Source organism: Phacochoerus africanus, chromosome 1 (assembly GCF_016906955.1).
Source record: "Phacochoerus africanus isolate WHEZ1 chromosome 1, ROS_Pafr_v1, whole genome shotgun sequence".
Classification (NCBI taxonomy): domain Eukaryota; kingdom Metazoa; phylum Chordata; class Mammalia; order Artiodactyla; family Suidae; genus Phacochoerus; species Phacochoerus africanus.
This window is the reverse complement of record NC_062544.1, coordinates 219,822,312-219,840,316: the sequence shown is the minus strand read 5'-3', so window position 1 is coordinate 219,840,316 and position 18,005 is coordinate 219,822,312. Positions and strand designations below refer to the sequence as shown.

The window sequence follows — 18,005 nt, the reverse complement described above, 5'->3', positions numbered from 1 at the left end:
GCAGGTTATGCAACTATACCTACTTGAAAAACTGGAAGTAAGACAGATGTAGTGCAGCAGTGCTGGAGTTTCAGGTTCTAATATCAGGTAAGTGCTTTAAACTTTGATAAGGATGGTGGAAGCTGAGCTGGGAGGGTCAGATCGGGGTCCAGGGTGAAATCACTTGGAGAAACTCAGGTCTCCTAATAACCTCTCCTAGACCAGCTCCACCCATCCCATTCCTATACCAATCAAAGTTAAAGCACTTACCTGATATCAGTGATCTGTAACTCTGGTGGTGCTGCATCTGTTTCACATCTGGCTTTGCTTCAGATGCAACTGCAGCACCTGTGATTACTCTAGGATTGCTGATGTATGGTTAGTGATTTATTTCAATTTTGAAAATAATTAGAAGAGTCTTTGGGAGGAGAGGTGCTTATATTTTTATATCATCCCAAATATAAAGACTTTTTATAAACATAAAAACTCATTTAAATTTATATGCAAACTGTGCAATGGAATCTAATGATGATATATTTTAATAATGAAATTTAAAAATTGAGAGTGAAATATAAAAAGGGAAATAGGAGTTTATGATTAAAAATATAGTATGTGTATATATATATTACTGCATTTTCCAGAGGGAGCATATGGATGTAGTGTAAAGAACACTAGACTTGGAGACAGAGCATTTGGATTTATGATTTAGCTCTGCCACTTGCTAGCTATGTGTCCTTGGACAAGTCACTTTATGAGTTTGATTTATCATTCATAGAAAGAATATAGTAATTTTGACCCCACATGATTATTGGAAGGCCAAAGGAAGTATACTTTGTAAACTATGATGATACATAAATTATATTTTATTATAAATATATTAATTGAGTTTCATATTTAAATTATGGAATAAAGTGATATGAAATAATCAGTGTGGCCATTTATTCACAGAATTGCCAGGGACAAATTACCTCTGTTATAAATTAATCAACAAATATTTATTGGATGCTTCTGTGCCCTCAGTAGAACAAGAGCTTGTTGAGAATATGGATGAAGTATGAAACTGATCTCTGATGTCAAGTCACAGAAAATCTGGCCACATGAGCAAGATAACTATGATTTAAGTTTAAAAAATATAATGCCTTAATTAAGGGCTTAGCTGTATGGGTCAGTTTAAATAATGTTCTAATTTATAGATTAGTCAGATAGTTGATTAAAATATTCATGAAAAGCTTCAGGAAAAAAGTAAGATTTAGATAGGCATTAAAGAATGACTTGGGCCTTGAAAGGAATATTGAGTAGTGGTTTTAGAAATTATGGGGTTTGCTAGAATGAGATCAATTCAGGAAAAAAATTGAAAGTCTTTTGTAGGTATTTAGAAATAGGGAACCACAGAGGAATTTTGAGGAAGTATTAAGTGAAAGAAAGCAATGATTTTAGTAAGATTTACCCAAAAGGAGTGTGGGTCTGAAGAGAGAGACACTGAAACCTGAAACTTCAGATTCCAACTGAGAGGCTTTTGTGATGAAGTACATTAAAATGGCCAAGATTTGAAACAGAGTGCTGCTTGTAGGAATTGAAGGACAAAAACCCACTGAATTTGGTCAACAATTGAACTAGGGAAAGATACGATAGATGAGTCAAAGATAACATGTTTTAGGAATAGTGGTTTCATATGCATTAATAACAGTTTTTTGAAAGAGAGAAAGATAAGTCTGATTATAAATCAGTAGAGTTGTTTAGAAAGCAGAAAAAGAGAGAGAAAATAGTCTTTAATGTTTATTTATCAATCATCAGAATATAGATGCTTTTTGGAGTTATGAGAATGAATGATAAAGGAACAAAGGAAGAGCAAATGAACAGAGAACCAGAAAGTGAGCTTAGGAAAATGCCTTCTATTAAAAAGCCTTGAGAAAAGAAGGTGTGTCTACCAGAAATAGAAACTGAAAATGTGTGGTTACAAAGATCAAACACTATATGTATTTGTGCATATAAATTCCTGTACATCATTAGTGATGTTAGGACCATTTCTAATAGTGTTAAACAAATTATAAATGTACTATAACCAAGTCTTATCACTTCCAAGCCACATATATGTCTTTGTTTTTCAGAGGAGTGGTAATGAGGATGGAACTTTTTATTTGCCAGGAGCTGGGAGAAATAGTTTAACTTTACTCAGTAAAATATAAATGTATTTTATTAATAATTTCTAATTAGAACAGTAGCACATGAAAATGCCAGGAAAAAAAAAACCTACAATACACAGCAGTAGATAATAAAAAACTTTCTTACTGCCCTTCCAGAAGGAACTATTATTAAATTTCTTATGTATTCTCTTCCAAATGATATATGCATATGTATACTCATTTATGTATATATACATTATCTTTTTTGTACAAATGACAACATATTCTATGTGCTCTTCTGTATCATACTTTCTTCACTTGATAGTGTACAGTATTTCGACTGTGATTCCATATTAGCAAATATGGGACTTTAATCTGTATAGCCACATGGTAATAAATGTTATGCCATGTTAAAGTAAATTTATTAACAATTTTTAATATTGCTCAACCATCAGTTTCACATCTAGATTGAATTGTATGTTTCTTCTACAGGTGTCATAAATAATGCATTTCTCTTTAGAGAAGTAGTAATTATGATAGTATTTCATCTTCTTGGGGGCTAGGATTAAAAGGCTGAGGCTACTCAAAAACAACCAATCTAATAAAGTTATATAATTGGTATCTTAGTACCTACTACAAGCCAGGCTTTGCATTGAACATATTTATATACATATGATCTTCATAACAGTCTAATTTAGTTATTTTGTCATTGCAATGGGTAAGGAAATTGAAAATCAGGCAAGTTAACTAATTTGCCTAAGATCAAACTGTTAATAAATGCTAGACACAAATTGAACCTAACACTGACTCCAAAGAAAATTTTTTTATTCAGTGTTTCACAGTACAATAAGTACTTCTACAAGGGTGAAACTTTGCTACCAGTTTTATTATTTTAAAAGAGACAATAATCTGAAACAGATGTAACTAGCTAAAATAATGATTTATTTATGACTTTTTGCTTATTTTATGCTAATATCTCAGCTATTTTATTTTTGTAGCAATTTTTGCTTCCCGACCAATGAGATCCCTAGAGAGGAGTGAGAAGACAAAGAAGAAACTAGTAGTATTCTTCAAATTAAAAAACAAATCCAACCACCCCAAACCCCCAAACCCCCCACCAAAGTATTGAAATAATGTTGAAAAACTTAAAACAGCTCCAAGAGATAAGGGACATGGGGGGAAACACCTATCTGAGAAAAGTTTGAGTAGCAAATAGTATGAAGACTGTATACTGTTGTATAGATATACACCTAAACAAGGGCAGGCTTTTTCTCAGTTTGGGTTTTTTTTGTTTGTTTGTTTGGTTGGTTTTTGTTTCTAGTTTCTCCTCTCATAGCCTATGACTTATAAAAATAAATATGAGTAGGTCCTAGAGCTTCTGAAGACTGGAAGGACTGTGAAGGCCTTCTATTCTAGTTGTCCATCTAAGACTTGAATACAAAATTCCTGCCAAGTGATTGTTGAGTTTGGGATTAAATACTTTTTAAAGTAGCCACTAGAAATTGCTGATAAAATGAAAACAGCATGGGTTAAAGATTCAGCTGTATTACTTACTAGTCTTTGTAACCTTTGCCAATCTCATAACCTCTTTAGACTTCAGTTTTCTCTGTGAAATGGAAAAGTGATAATACTTGCTCTAACTACTGAGAATCACATAATATATATGTAAAATGTTGTTGTAAATACTGTAACTGTAGCTTTCCTTTATTATTTATTAGTTCTTCCCTGACCACTATATTAGCCCCTTCCCACCAACCACACATCATTTCTTATACTATTACCCTTGTTATTTTTCATAGTTCACATTACTTTCTGAATTAATTTTATTTGTTTACTTTTTTGTAGATATGCCTAGAATGTAAACTTTATAGGAACAAGAAACTTGTCAATCTTATTCCCCATATATTCTTTGTTCTTAGAAAAGTTTCTGGAACATAACTAAGGCAGGGAGGGATGGAGAAAGGGAGAATTGAATTTTAAGAACTTGAAAATCCTAAGCTGTCCTCAGACTCTATGCTTTTTTGAGGTATATACTCTTGGGCACACAGTAGACAGTTTTTAAGTACCTGTTAAATCACATTAAATTGAAAGCAATTTTTTTAAGTATAAATGTGTTGCTGTCTGGGGAGGGGGGAGGGTGCCCTGGGGGTTTGGGATGGAAATGCTATAAAATTTGGTTGTAATGATTGTTGTAAAACTATACATGCGATAAAACTCTTTGAGTAAAAAGAATAAATTAGACAGTGGCAGAATGAAAAAAAAAAGTGTCGCTGTCATAGGGAGGTGAATATGTATTATAGCTGAGCAAAGCAGAACTATTTTCTTAGTATACTTCTTGGGAGGCATGAAATCAGATCCAAATGGAAAGTTATGGAAGACTAAGATAAATGTGAGATGGATATGACAGACTTGCTCTCTTCAAATAATCTACTACTAACACTACCTCATGATTATTAACTCTATGCTATGCACCTTTTCACTTGTCCTCATTCCTATAATGGTTTTAAACATTAAGTTTGTGAAACACTATGTATTTTTTAAAGTGCTCTTTGTTACATCTTACTTTGGCCCATATTTTGGTTTTCTTATATGGAAGATAAAGGAAATACATGTTTGGTGATTTTATAAAATGGTAAATATGAAAATTTTTCCATTTTTTCTGTTCTACTTGTAGAATTTCAAGAACCCTATGCCGTTGCAGTACTTCTGGAGAAAGATCTCATTGTAGTTGACCTGACACAAAGCAAGTAAGTTAGCCATGTACAGATTATCATTAACTGTTTTTAAAGTCTATTGCAATTAAAATATAAGAGGACATTATAGAATTGCCATTAGAATTCTTTAGATGGTAAATATTCTTTATGTAGAATATTTTTTGCTAGAATGACATAAATGTAATTTTGTTCAATAATGAAAACTAAACCAGGAGAGATAAGGAGATACTGAGAAAATAGTGAGATAATTTTAAGGCAACACCTAAGGTTCTAAAGGATACATCTGGAAACACAGAACACATAAAGTAAATGACATTTCTGCTCTTTCCGTAAGCCAAAATAATTATTACAAAAACTTGTAGAATTTGACTACTGTGACAGACAATACAGAAGAGTAGTATCTCGAGGGCAGAGAAGATAGAGGCTTTCTTTTACTTTCTTTTCTTCTTCATTATGTTGTGGGCAGTGGAAGCAAATATAAAATATTGCTCTTAGAGTAGTGCTCTCAACTACTTCACATGGACAATAAAAGTGGACTTGAAATTGATAAACACTGTCTTCCTGCTACACACTTTCATTATCAGTGATGGTAGTCATGAAACTCATTTTCTCTCATCCTATGCTCTAGACCCACTGATCTTTTTAAACCCCTTATATTTATAGAGCTTTTGCGCATTCTCTCACTCTTCATGGAATAATCACAACTTCCTTTTTCTCCTTATTAACATTTATTTATTTATTTTTTGTCTTTTTGCCATTTCTTGGTCCGCTCCCGCGGCATATGGAGGTTCCCAGGCTAGGGGTCCAATTGGAGCTGTAGCAGCCGGCCTACACCAGACCACAGCAATTCAGGATCCGAGCCGCGTCTGTGACCTACACCACAGCTCATGGCAATGCTGGATCGTTAACCCATTGAGCAAGGGCAGGGATCAAACCCGCAACCTCATGGTTCCTAGTTGGATTCGTTAACCACTGCGCCACGACGGGAACTCCTCTCCTTATTAACATTTATAAGAACCTCAACTCAGATATAATTTCCTCATTAAAAAAATCTTATCTGTATAATTTGGTCAAATATCCTTTTAAGGGCTCTCTTAGCCCTGTCTCTCTCCTTCATAGCTTTGACATAGATGGAAATTTCCATTAGTTAATGTTTTAAAGATTGTCTCCCTACTAGATTATAGGCCTCATGAAGGAGGGCCTTTGTCTCCACATGAAGTAGGTTCTTAATACATTTTTGTTGAATAAAGTACAGTCTGAGATTTACTTTCAATGTAGATTGTGAATGTAAGAGCCAAAATTCTTCTCTGTGATAATTCGAAGCATGTAATATTTCAGTATTTTGTAAAGGAATAAGATGTGGGGCCATAAGAATAACTGAATTCTGCCTGGATGCTCTATTTATCAACATTATTTGATTAAATTTTGTGTACATGTGTGGATTTATGCCTCTTCCTCAAAGTTCTAACATAGGTTTTGTTAAAATGTACTCTTCTGATCTCATTGGTACTCAACTCTTCTTTCCATGTCATATGTTGGTTCTTCATACCTTTTCTAATTGTCTAACCTCCTCTAAGGCCCACTATACTTTACCTTTAATACTTACATTCTTTAGTATGTATTCTTTTATTATGATAAATAATATATAAAAGCTACTAATTTTATACATTAAAATTATAAATTAATCCTTATGCTTTTCATTACCTTATATAAGCATGTGAGTTGACATTTTGTTTCTAAGTTTTTATCTAACATTTTTCTTTCTTCAGCACCATGTTTTAAAAACTATGTGACATTCCCACTTCATTGTCTATTACAAGAAGTTTAATGTGTTGGAAGCTGAATGTGCTCTCTTTCCCTCCAGTTACCTTTTAGCCATGTTTAATGTTAACAATTAAATTGCAGCTTTTCAAACTAGTCTATTCCTTATTTCCTTCTTTTCCACTTAATCCTCTATATGAAAGCAAGCATTAGGGCTTACAGATTTCCTCTTCTTGGTTTAAAGGATTTCTATCCTTGTTTACATGTCTACAACAACCAATTTACACTTTTATGTGTAAATTTCTATAACACATTTTAAGTTATTATTTCTTTCTCAAATATATTTTTTCTACTTGTTACCAATATAATGAAATGATTTTCCCCAAACATTTTCATGACGTTCGCCTTCTCATGTGTCTATCATTGTAACCTCTTGATATTATCAAATCCCAGGTTGTAGGTCTGATCTAACCAGACCTAATTCTTTAATATTACATCTAATTCTTTAATATCAGAAATGTTGATAATTTCTTTTCTGAAACAGAGAACCTCTGATCTATTAAGTTTAACCTACTTGCTATTTATTAAATATGACTTTCTCCTTTCCATATGATTTTGCATATACTATTGTTCCTATCCAGAAAACCATTTCAGATTAGAGGGAAGACAACCCCTGTCAACACATAGACACATACACAGACACACACCATACTCTTTCTGGAGTTTAAGTTTCTAATTATCCTATAATATGGAAAAAATTAATTTTAATAGTCCCCTTCCCCCCTACCAAAAGAGTATTGTATCAGAAGTAGTATGATCACACAGACCTAGAACAGATGCATCATAGAATAATACTCAGTTCCCTCTATCACAGTGCCTGCATAATATATTGTGGCTCTAAGAATTCTTAATTTGCTTCTGAACTGATATCCCTTTTTAAAATGATAGTAGGCTTAAGGATATGAAATATACTATATCCATAAGGCTGCATTCCCACTATGTTCTCTAGTTTACATGGAAAATGATCTTAAACATATATAACCACAGATAAACCCACATAGCACACACATCTTTCAGTTTCTCCCTATAAAAAAACAAAATCAAAATACCTGCCTACATATTACCTCACTTGGAAACACTGTAAAATTTATTAAAATATTTTAATACTTACAAGTATATTATATAAATATTTAGATAAAATTGTGAAGTACCTTGTTGAGATAAAAGTCAACTTGCTGCATATTTTCAGTTCAATGTAATTTAGTCTGTCCATATTAGTAAAGTGATCTCACTGTGGAATTTTGGAATTACAGAAAAGAAAATGAATTCACTCAAGTAAAATTCTACCAGTATTCATATTACATTTCATACATAAATACTTTTAAAAGAGAATTCTTATTCATGTGATCATTGTTTTATGATGCTTAAAAAAGGGGTTAAGTGAAATGTATAATTAAGATTTTAGGATTTGTTTTATAAAATTTATTTTATTTTAATATCATTGCAAAATGACACTAATATATTATCTTCATCTGTTAGCTTTCCAATCTTTGAAAATCCATATCCCATGGATATTCATGAATCACCAGTTACATGCACAGCATACTTCGCTGATTGCCCACCAGATTTGATTCTAGTGCTCTACTCCATAGGAGTCAAGCATAAAAAACAAGGATACAGTAATAAGGTAAAAAAAACTAACTAGAAATAACTTTTCATATATTTGTATTCATATCATGTGATCATACTTTTTTCTATTTTTTATTTTCTAACTTTCTGTAAAAGGAGACTTGAACTAAATTCTTTTGAAATTATAAGCTAGCACTTATAAAAGACATAATTTTTGAAATTCAAATTTCCTAAATGCCACATAGCTTTAAATATACATGACTATAAATTTCTGATATAACAGGTATACAATTATGTAATAAGATATACTTATCTATCATGTATATTTATATACTGAGTATATATTTAAAATAATATATATTTGAATTATAAGGTGTTCATTCTAATTATTTTATGTGAAGGATTATGTTTTAAGAAATCCAAGAAATCAACTCTCTCTCTAGTTAATTATTTCTATCTATCCATTGATGAAATGTTTAATAAGATATAATTATCAAACGTCGCTTGTTTAATAACTTTCTAAGATTTCATTTTCTTATATTTCACTACAGGATTCAAATACTTACAATTGTTATACCCCCTTGTTGTGATTTCTATTATTTGCACAGGACTGTTGGGATGGACAACTGTAGGAGGCACAATTTACATAGTATTTAGTGTTAAATGACACCACAACAATTTGGTGATACATAGACTATGTGGAAAGTTTAGAAAGACTGTATTTGTATGATTAAAGATACTTTGAATTTTTTATATGAATGGTAATATTTGTTAAAATCTGTATTTTTAAAGAATATGGAATTGTGCATTTGGAATTGTTCAATGAAATAATTAAAAGATAGCTACATATTTCATTCTTTATTGCTTAAGAGCTATTTACTTTAAGTGAAAATTTTACCATTACTTAAAGTATTTTTATTTTAAATTTCTGTAATTTAAATTTAAAAACTAAGACATAAATTTTTCCTATAATTTGTTTAGGAGTGGCCAATAAGTGGAGGAGCTTGGAACCTTGGCACACAAACATATCCAGAAATTATTATTACTGGGTAAGTGGGTTGTGATTTGTGAATTTATCAATTTCTCAACAAAAATATTTCATTGAATTTTAACACTTTCTCATAATTGTGTTCTAGGGATGCTGACAGTTTAAATAAAAATATAAGACAGTTTATATCCACAGATTATAAACTTTATAAAAGAAATAAAAAACTATTGAAAATACAGATATATAATGAAAATAAGTATAGATTATAAGAGCAGAAGAAAGTCAAAATCATGATTCTCTTGAAAAATCATAAGAGTCTAGTCAAGGAAGAATTTCTGTATAAGTCATATAGATTATTAGCCTTAGAAAGGCCCTTACCAGTATCTCTTGATTCCATCCAAATCCAGGAGTCAGTACTTTGTATCCCCATCAGGTGGTTAGTTGAAGTATGCTTCAGAACTTATAGTACCAGAAATGTTACTACTTCCTGTAGCCACCCACTTCATGCTCTAATAGTAGGAATGAAAATAGAAACATAGCACAGATAAAGATGAGATTTAAAAGATAATAAGGGGTTTGGCTTATGAGATATGGAATAGACATACTTTTCCCTGTTCTCACTACATACAGCTGAAAAACTTGGACATTATATATTAAACAAACATAATATGACTGGAAAAGAAAGGTCATACTGGCTAGAGCTCCAGAGACCTAAGGAATGACATAGTGGTACGTTTCCTAGCTTTTCTTTTTGCCTCATATATCCCAGAATTGCAGCTGAAGAAGCTGGCAACTTGGAACTACCAACGGGCACAGACCTAAAAAGCCCAACAAAAGCTATCTCTCTCTAGCCAAAAAATGAGCAAAAGGGCAGCCAACAAAACAAAAAATTTTTAGAAAATAATCTTTCTACTATAGTTAACCACCACAGGGAAAAAAAAAAAAAAAACTACAGCCCCATCCCAATCTATTTCATCAAAGGTTGACTGGGAAGCCCGGATTTTCATTGGTCTATAACAAGGTGCCTCACTTGCCCATGAGGGGAGTGTCCAGAAACTGACTCTGAAACAAAAGGCTGAATAAGGAGATGGGATTTTTAACTCGGCTGGGTGGTAATGAAACTCATTACCTGACAGAGATCATGTGGGGAGCCAGAATTCCCACCACTGCCCAGCAGTAATGAGGAGCCACACACCCTCCCCCTTTGGTGTCAGTGGAAGTCCAGTGAGGAGGGAGAAAAGAAAAAGAACAGGGCTGAAACAGTTCATAAGGAATTAATGGCTAAAAAGTCCCCAAATTTGGCAAAAGACATGAACCTAGCATGAAGCAGAGTGAACACAAGAAGTCTACAAGACACATCACAGTCAAATTTCTGACTACTAAACACTAGTATTGATTGTGACAAGGCTCTTAGATATTATACCAAAAGCACAGAAATTATCCAAAATGGATGCTGGATTACTGGCATGGCCGCTCAAGCAGCAGGAGAATTTGCAGGAAATAAAGGAAGTGCAAAAAAAAAAAAAGTTCTTAAACATAAAAGGTTAAGAAAAAGAATTCATAAAACGTTAATAAAAAGAAACTCCTGACTCCCTTCCTCAGACTCACCATGGCTTTCTTTCCTATCACCTAGATGCTTCACCAGAGCCAGCAGGGAGCTTTTTAAGCTCCCTATCTGTCTTCAGAGCAAAAGAGCTTGGACACCAGGAAGAATGGGCTGTGAGATCACTTCCTTGAAAGAGTGGCTCATGCCCTCACTCCTGGCTCCATTTCAGTTCAGTAGAATCTTGCTCTGGGATATTTACCCCTTCTTTGAAGGCCATAGGATTGACCTAACTCTGAGTAATAGCTGTGCTGCAAACATGAAAAAGGGGTTGCAGCTTTCCTAGTTTTAGCTATGTACTTAAGCTTTTAACAGCCCAGGCCACATGCAGTTATGTGTTTAATAAATGTACTGATGAAAAAGGAAAATACATAAATAACAACAAAAAAAAAATAGATTAAATGGTCTTTACCATCAGGTGAAAAGATAACAATAAATGGGAGAAAAAATTTTAACTCATATCTCTGATAAGTGTTTAGTGTCAAGAATATATAAAGAGAAGTTCCCATCATGGTGCAGCAGAAACAAATCTGACTAGGAGCCATGAAGTTGCAGGTTCGATCCCTGGCCTCACTCAGTGGGTTAAGGATCCAAAATTGCCATGACCTGTGATGTAGGTTGCAGATGTGTCTTGGATTTGCTGTTACTGTGGCTGTGGCATAGGCCGACAGCTGTAGCCCCGATTAGACCCCTAGCTTGGGAAAATCCACATGCCACAGGTGTGGCCCTAAAAAGACAAAAGACAAAAGACAAAAACAAACAAACAAAAAGAATGTATAAAGAAATCTTACAGCTCAAAAACAAGAAGACAAACATATCAGTTTTTTAAAAGTGGGCAGGAATTACCGTCGTGGCTCAGTGGTTAACGAATCTGACTAGAAACCATGAGATTGCAGGTTCCATTTCTGGCCTCACTCAGTGGGTTAAGGATCCAGCATTGCCGTGGCATTGCCATGAGCTGTGGTGTAGGTTGCAGACGTGGCTCGGATCCAGCATTGCTGTGGCTCTGGCATAGGCAGGTGGCTACAGCTCCTATTAAACCACTAGCCTGGGAACCTCCATATGCCACGACTGCAGCCCTAGAAAAGACAAAAGAAAAAAAATTAAAAGTGGGCTAAGATTAGGTCCCATTTGTTTATTTTTGTTTTTATTGTCAATACTCTAAGAGGTGGATCTGAGAAGATGTTGCTGTCGTTTATGTCAGAGAGTGTCTGGCCTGTTCTTCTCTAAGAGTTTTATAGTGTCTGGTCTTATATCTAGGTATTTAATCCATTTGGAGTTTATTTTTGTGTATGGTGCTAGGGAGTGTTCTAATTTCATTCTTTTCCATGTGACTGTCCAGTTTTCCCAGCACCACCTGTTGAACAAGCTGTCCTTACTCCATTGTATGTTCTTGCCTCCTTGGTCATAGATTAGTTGGCTGTAGGTGTGTGGGTTTAATTCTGGGCTTTCTATCCTGTTCCACTGATCTATACTTCTGTCTTTGTGCCAGTACCATATGTTTTTGATGATTGTTGCTTTGTAGTATAGTCTGAAGTCCAGGAACCCGATTCCTCGAGCTCCATTTTTCTTTTTCAGGATGTCTTTGGCTATTCTGGGTCTTTTGTGCTTCCAAACAAACTTTAACATACTTTGTTTGAGTTCTGTGAAAAATGTCCTTGGTAATTTGATAGGGATTGCATTGAATCTGTATATTGCCTTAGGTGGTATAGTCATTTTGATAATATTGACTCTTCCAATCCATGAGCATGGTATATCTTTCCATCTATTTGTGTCATCTTAAAGTTTCTGCACAGCAAAGGAAACCCTAAACAAAATGAAAAGACAACCCACAGAATGGGAGAAAATCTTTGCAAGTGAATCAACTGACAAGGGATTAATCTCCAAAATTTATAAACACCTCCTACTGCTCAATACCAAAAAAAACAAACAACCCCATCAAAAAATGGGCAGAAGATCTAAACAGACAGTTCTCCAAAGAAGATATACATATGGCCAAAAAACACATGAAAAGATGTTCAACTTCACTCATTATTAGAGAAATGCAAATCAAAACCACGATGATTTACACCAGCCAGAATGGTCAACTTACACCAGCCAGAGTGGTCACCATTAAAAAGTCTACAAACAATAAGTGCTGGAAAAGGTGTGGAGAAAAAGGAACCCTATTACACTGTTGGTGAGATTGTAAATTGGTGCAACCACTGTGGAAAGCAGTATGGCGATTCCCCAGAAAACTAAACATAGAACTACCATTTGATCCAGCAACCCCACTCCTAGGCATCTATCCAGAGAAAACCATGACTCGAAAAGACACATGTGCTCCGATGTTCACTGCAACACTATTTACAATAGCCAAGACATGGAAACAACCCAAATGTCCATTGATAGAGGAGTGGATAAAGAAGAAGTGGTACATATACACAATGGAATATTACTCAGCCATTAAAAAGAACAAAATACCAGCATTTTTAGCAAATGGATGGACCTAGAAATTATCATGCTAAGTGAAGTCAGCCATACAATGAGACACCAACATCCAATGCTTTCACTGACATGTGGAATCCGAAAAAAGGACAGACTGAATTTCTTTGCAGAGCAGATGCTGACTCACAGACATTGAAAAACTTATGGTCTCCAGAGGAGACAGTTTGGGGGGTGGGGGGATGTGCTTGGGCTGTGGGATGGAAATCCTGTGAAATTAGATTGATACAATCATTATACAAAAAAAAAAAAAAAAGCAGCCACCTTGGTTTTAGGTCAAGACTGGTGGAAAGGGGAACTTTTTCACTAAGATTTTACATGCAATAATGTTACAGTCTCCCCCAGTTTCTTTCTAATTATTGCAATTATCCATATGGGAAGATGGGGGGAAGTGTTTAATATGATTTTTTATATATTAAAAAATAGTAAAAAATTTAAAAAGTGAGCACAGAATTTGTATAGATGTTTTCAAAAAAGATATACAATGGCTAACGAAAAGATGCTCAATATCGTCAGTCACTGGGCAAATGAAACTCAAAACTACGATGATATATACCCCTTCATACCCAGTAGGATGGCTAAATTTTTTTAGAAAAGGAAAATAACAAATATTGACAATGACATGGAGAAATTGGAACTGTATACATTGCTGGTGGGAATGTAAAATTATGCAGCTTATATGTAAAATTATTTGGAAATTTCTTAAAAAGCTAAACAAATTATCATATGACCTAGCACTTCCACTTTTAGCCATATACCCAAAATAATTTAAGGTAGTAATTTAAACAAAGACTTATACATGAATGCTTGTAGCAGCATTATTCACAATAGCCAAAAGGTGGAAACAATTCACATGCTCATCAACTGATGAACAGTTGAATAAAATGTATAGTCATACAATGAATATTATTCTGCCTTAAAAAAATGAATTTCTGAGGTTTCACTGTGGCTCAGCAGGTTAAGGATATGCTGTTGTCTCTGTGGCTGTGCAGTTTCAATCCCCAGCCCAGCTCAGTGGATTAAGGATTTGGTGTTGATGTACCTGTGGCTCAGATTTGATCCCTGGCCTGGGAACTTCCATATGCTATGGGCGCACCCCCCCCCCAAAAAAAAGGGAGTTCTGATACATGATATAACATGAATGAACTGTGAAAACACGCTATGTGAAAGAAAGAAGTCACATGCAAAAGACCATATATTTTATAATTCCACTTACATAAAATATCAAGAATAGGCAAATCCTTAGAGACAGTAGTAGTAGCTTAGTGATTGACAGAGACTTGTAGCGGAAAAAATGAGGAGTGGTGCTTAGTAAATATTGAATTTACTATTGGAGTGACAAAAATATTCTGGTACTTGATAGAGATATAATATTGTGAATTAATAAATGTCACTGAATTGTATACTTTAAAATTATTAAGTTAGTTAACTTTATGTCAGATAAATTTTTCCACAGTGAAAAATATGTTCAAGAAAACAGAATAAATGTAAAAGAAGCACATTTCATTGAGAGGGACTAATAAATAGCACCAAATACAATAGATAAAAACAATATATGAATACATTTATGTTACATTAACTATACTTGCACTGAAATGCTCCTGCTAAAATTAACTTTATAACTTTACATCTAAATAATTGAGTGCTGTTTAAAAATGTTTCCAATATATAAATGGACTCAGAAAGGTTCATTATAAATACATTACAAAAATATTAACAGAAAGATATTTGATGAAGCCAAAGTATGATGAAATAAAAATAAGGCATACAAAGAAAAAAAGTAAACTATGGCCTATTCAAAGGAAAATAATAAACCAACAGAAAAATCCCTGAACAAGACTTAATGGCATATCTACTAGATAGAAGCTTTAAAACTGGGTTATAGATACTTCAAGAACTAAAGGAAGATATGGAGAAAGTCAGGAAAAATATTTATGAACCAAATGGAAATATCAATAAACAAAAAACTGAAGAAAATCTAAAATAGACATTTATCCAAAGAAGTCACTTGAAAGACAAAAGGGACATGAAAAGATGCTCAATATTGCTAATTACTAGAGAAATGCAAATCAAATTGCAATGAGATATCACCTCACACCAGTCAGAATGGCCATCATCCAAAAGTCTACAAACAATATATGCTAGAGAGGGTATGGGGAAAGAGGAGCCCTCTTACACTATTGGTGGCAATAGTGCGGTCTCTATGTAAAACAGTATGCAATTTCTTTTAACAACTAAAACTAGAGTTACCATATGATCCAGCAATCCCACTCCAGGGCACATATCCAAAAAAGAGGAAAACTCTTCTCCAAAAAGTTATATATGCTCCAATGTTCATAGCAGCACTATTTGAAATAGTCAAGATGTGGAAGCAACCACAGTTTCCATTGATAGATGAATAGAGAAAAACAAAATGTGATATATGTAAGTTTATATATACACACGATGGAATATTATTCAGCTTTGAAAAATAAAATCTTGCCACTTGCAACAACATGGATGAAACTAGAGATTATTATGCTAAATGAAATAAGCTGGCCAGAGAAAGACATGTATGATTTCACTTGTATGTGTAATCCAAAAATCTAAATACATAAACAAACCTAACAAAACGAAAAAGACTCATAGATACAAAGAATGAAGAAGTGGTTTCCAGAGTGGAGTGGGGTTGAAGTCTGAGTGAAATAGGTGAAGAAGATTAAGAAGTACAGACTTCTAGTTACAAAATAAATGAATTACAGAAATGAAATGTACAGCAAGAAGAATATAGTTAATAATGTAATAACTGTGTTGACAAATGGTAACTAGACTTATTGTGATCATTTTGTAATGTATAAAAATATCAAACCACTATGTTGTACACCTAATTCTGGAGCTGAAATGTTCAATAACTGAAATGTAAAATAATTAACATAATTCACCAGACGCATTAAAAAGCAGATACAAACATTCAGAAGAATCAGTGAACTTGAAGAGAGGATAATGGAAATTTTTGAGCCCAAGAAACATAGAGAAAGTAGAATAAGGAGTTCCCATCGTGGCTCAGTGGAAATGAATCTGACTAGCATCCATGAGGACTCAGGTTCGATCCCTGGCTTTGCTTAGTGGGCTAAGGATACTGCATTGCCATGAGCTGTGGTGTAGGTTGCACATGCAGCTTGGATCTGGCATTGCTATGGCATAGGCCAGTGGCTACAGCTCCAATTGGACCCCTAGCTTGGGAACCTCCATATGCTGTGGGTGCAGCCCTAAAAGGATCAAAAAAAAAAAAGGTAGAATAAAAGTAAACAGAATCCAAGGGACTTGTGGAAACCATCAGGTAAATCAAAAAACGCATTGTGGGAGTTCCAGATGGAGAGAGAGAGAGAGAGAGAGAGAGAGAGAGAGAGAGAGAGAGAAGGGGGCTGAGAGATTATTTGAAAAAATAAAACCCCAAACTTCCTGAGTTTAATAAAACATGAATCCAAGAAGCTTGATAAATCCCAACTATGATGAACTCAAAGATATTGACACTGAGACTCATTATAATCAAACTGTCAAAAGGTAAAGCAAAACAGAGAATCTTGAAAGCAATAGGAGAGAAGTGACTCACTAAATACAAGGATTATTGGCATGTTTCTCATTTGAAACATTGGAGGCCAGAAGGCAATAGGCCTATATAGTCAAAGAGCTAATAGAAAAAAAAATGTTGACCAAGAATCCTATGTGCAGCAAAACCATCCTTCAAAACTAAGGGAGAAATTAAGACATTTCCAGATAAACAAAAGCTGAGGGAATGTATTGTCACTAGACCTCTTCTGCAAAAAAAAAAAGAAAAAAAAATGCTAAAGGAAGTCCTGTTAAGGTAAAAATGAAAGGATATTAGAAAATAATTTAAAGCCATAAATATCTCCAAAAAAATCTGATAAAGTGGACTTTATGGACAAAATATTTCCAGATATAAAGTAGATCACTTTATCATATTATAAGTTTCAGTTTACAAAGAAGATGCTATAATTTAAAATTTGTGTTCAGTAATATGGCTTCAGAATTAGTAATCAAAAGTTGAGAAAATTTTTAAAATTGACAAAAAATTGTAGTTCAACACCTGTTACTGCTAAGAACAAAAAAATCAGTAAGAACATAGAAAATTTGGAAATTATGATTAATCACAGAAAATTTGGAAAATTTGATCTATATATTTGGAAAATACCACTGTAAAGAAAACAAAAGAGCAAGAAACAAAATTGGGATATTTTTAACATACATAACCAATGAAATTTTGTTTCCAGAATGCATACATAACTTCAAAGAAAGTCAATCAATCCAATTGAAAAATAGATTAAAAGGCCATTTTTCATTCAACACATATTGGCAGAAAATTTAGAAGTTTGTCAGTTATAAGTGGAAAGACATGGCTCAATGATAATTCTTCTCCATTGTAAATGGAAGTATAAATATGCAGATTTCTGAGCAGTTTGGCATTGTCTTGTAAATTTGAATGTTTTCATACCCTAAGATCCACCAATTCCACTCTTGTGCATAAACAGCAAAAAACATGTACAAGATACTTTTTTGGCTGCATTCTTTGTAAGAGCAAAAAAAGACACAGACACAACCCAAATGATCAATGATCAAATAAGATATATATTGTGATATGATCATATAATCACAACATACTACTATATATTATATATATCAGTGAAATGAGTAAAATACAGTTATAAGCAACAATGAATTTTATA

General features: G+C 33.7%; 1 protein-coding gene across 1 annotated transcript in view; it reads left to right on the top strand.

Moving 5' to 3' along the window:
* STXBP5L (syntaxin binding protein 5L) overlaps positions 1-18,005 on the top strand; it is a 325,555-nt gene that overhangs the window by 169,938 nt on the left and 137,612 nt on the right. Inside the window, 3 exon segments of the mRNA XM_047752829.1 lie at positions 4,777-4,849; positions 8,117-8,264; positions 9,188-9,255. Coding sequence (XP_047608785.1) covers positions 4,777-4,849; positions 8,117-8,264; positions 9,188-9,255 — 289 coding nt within the window.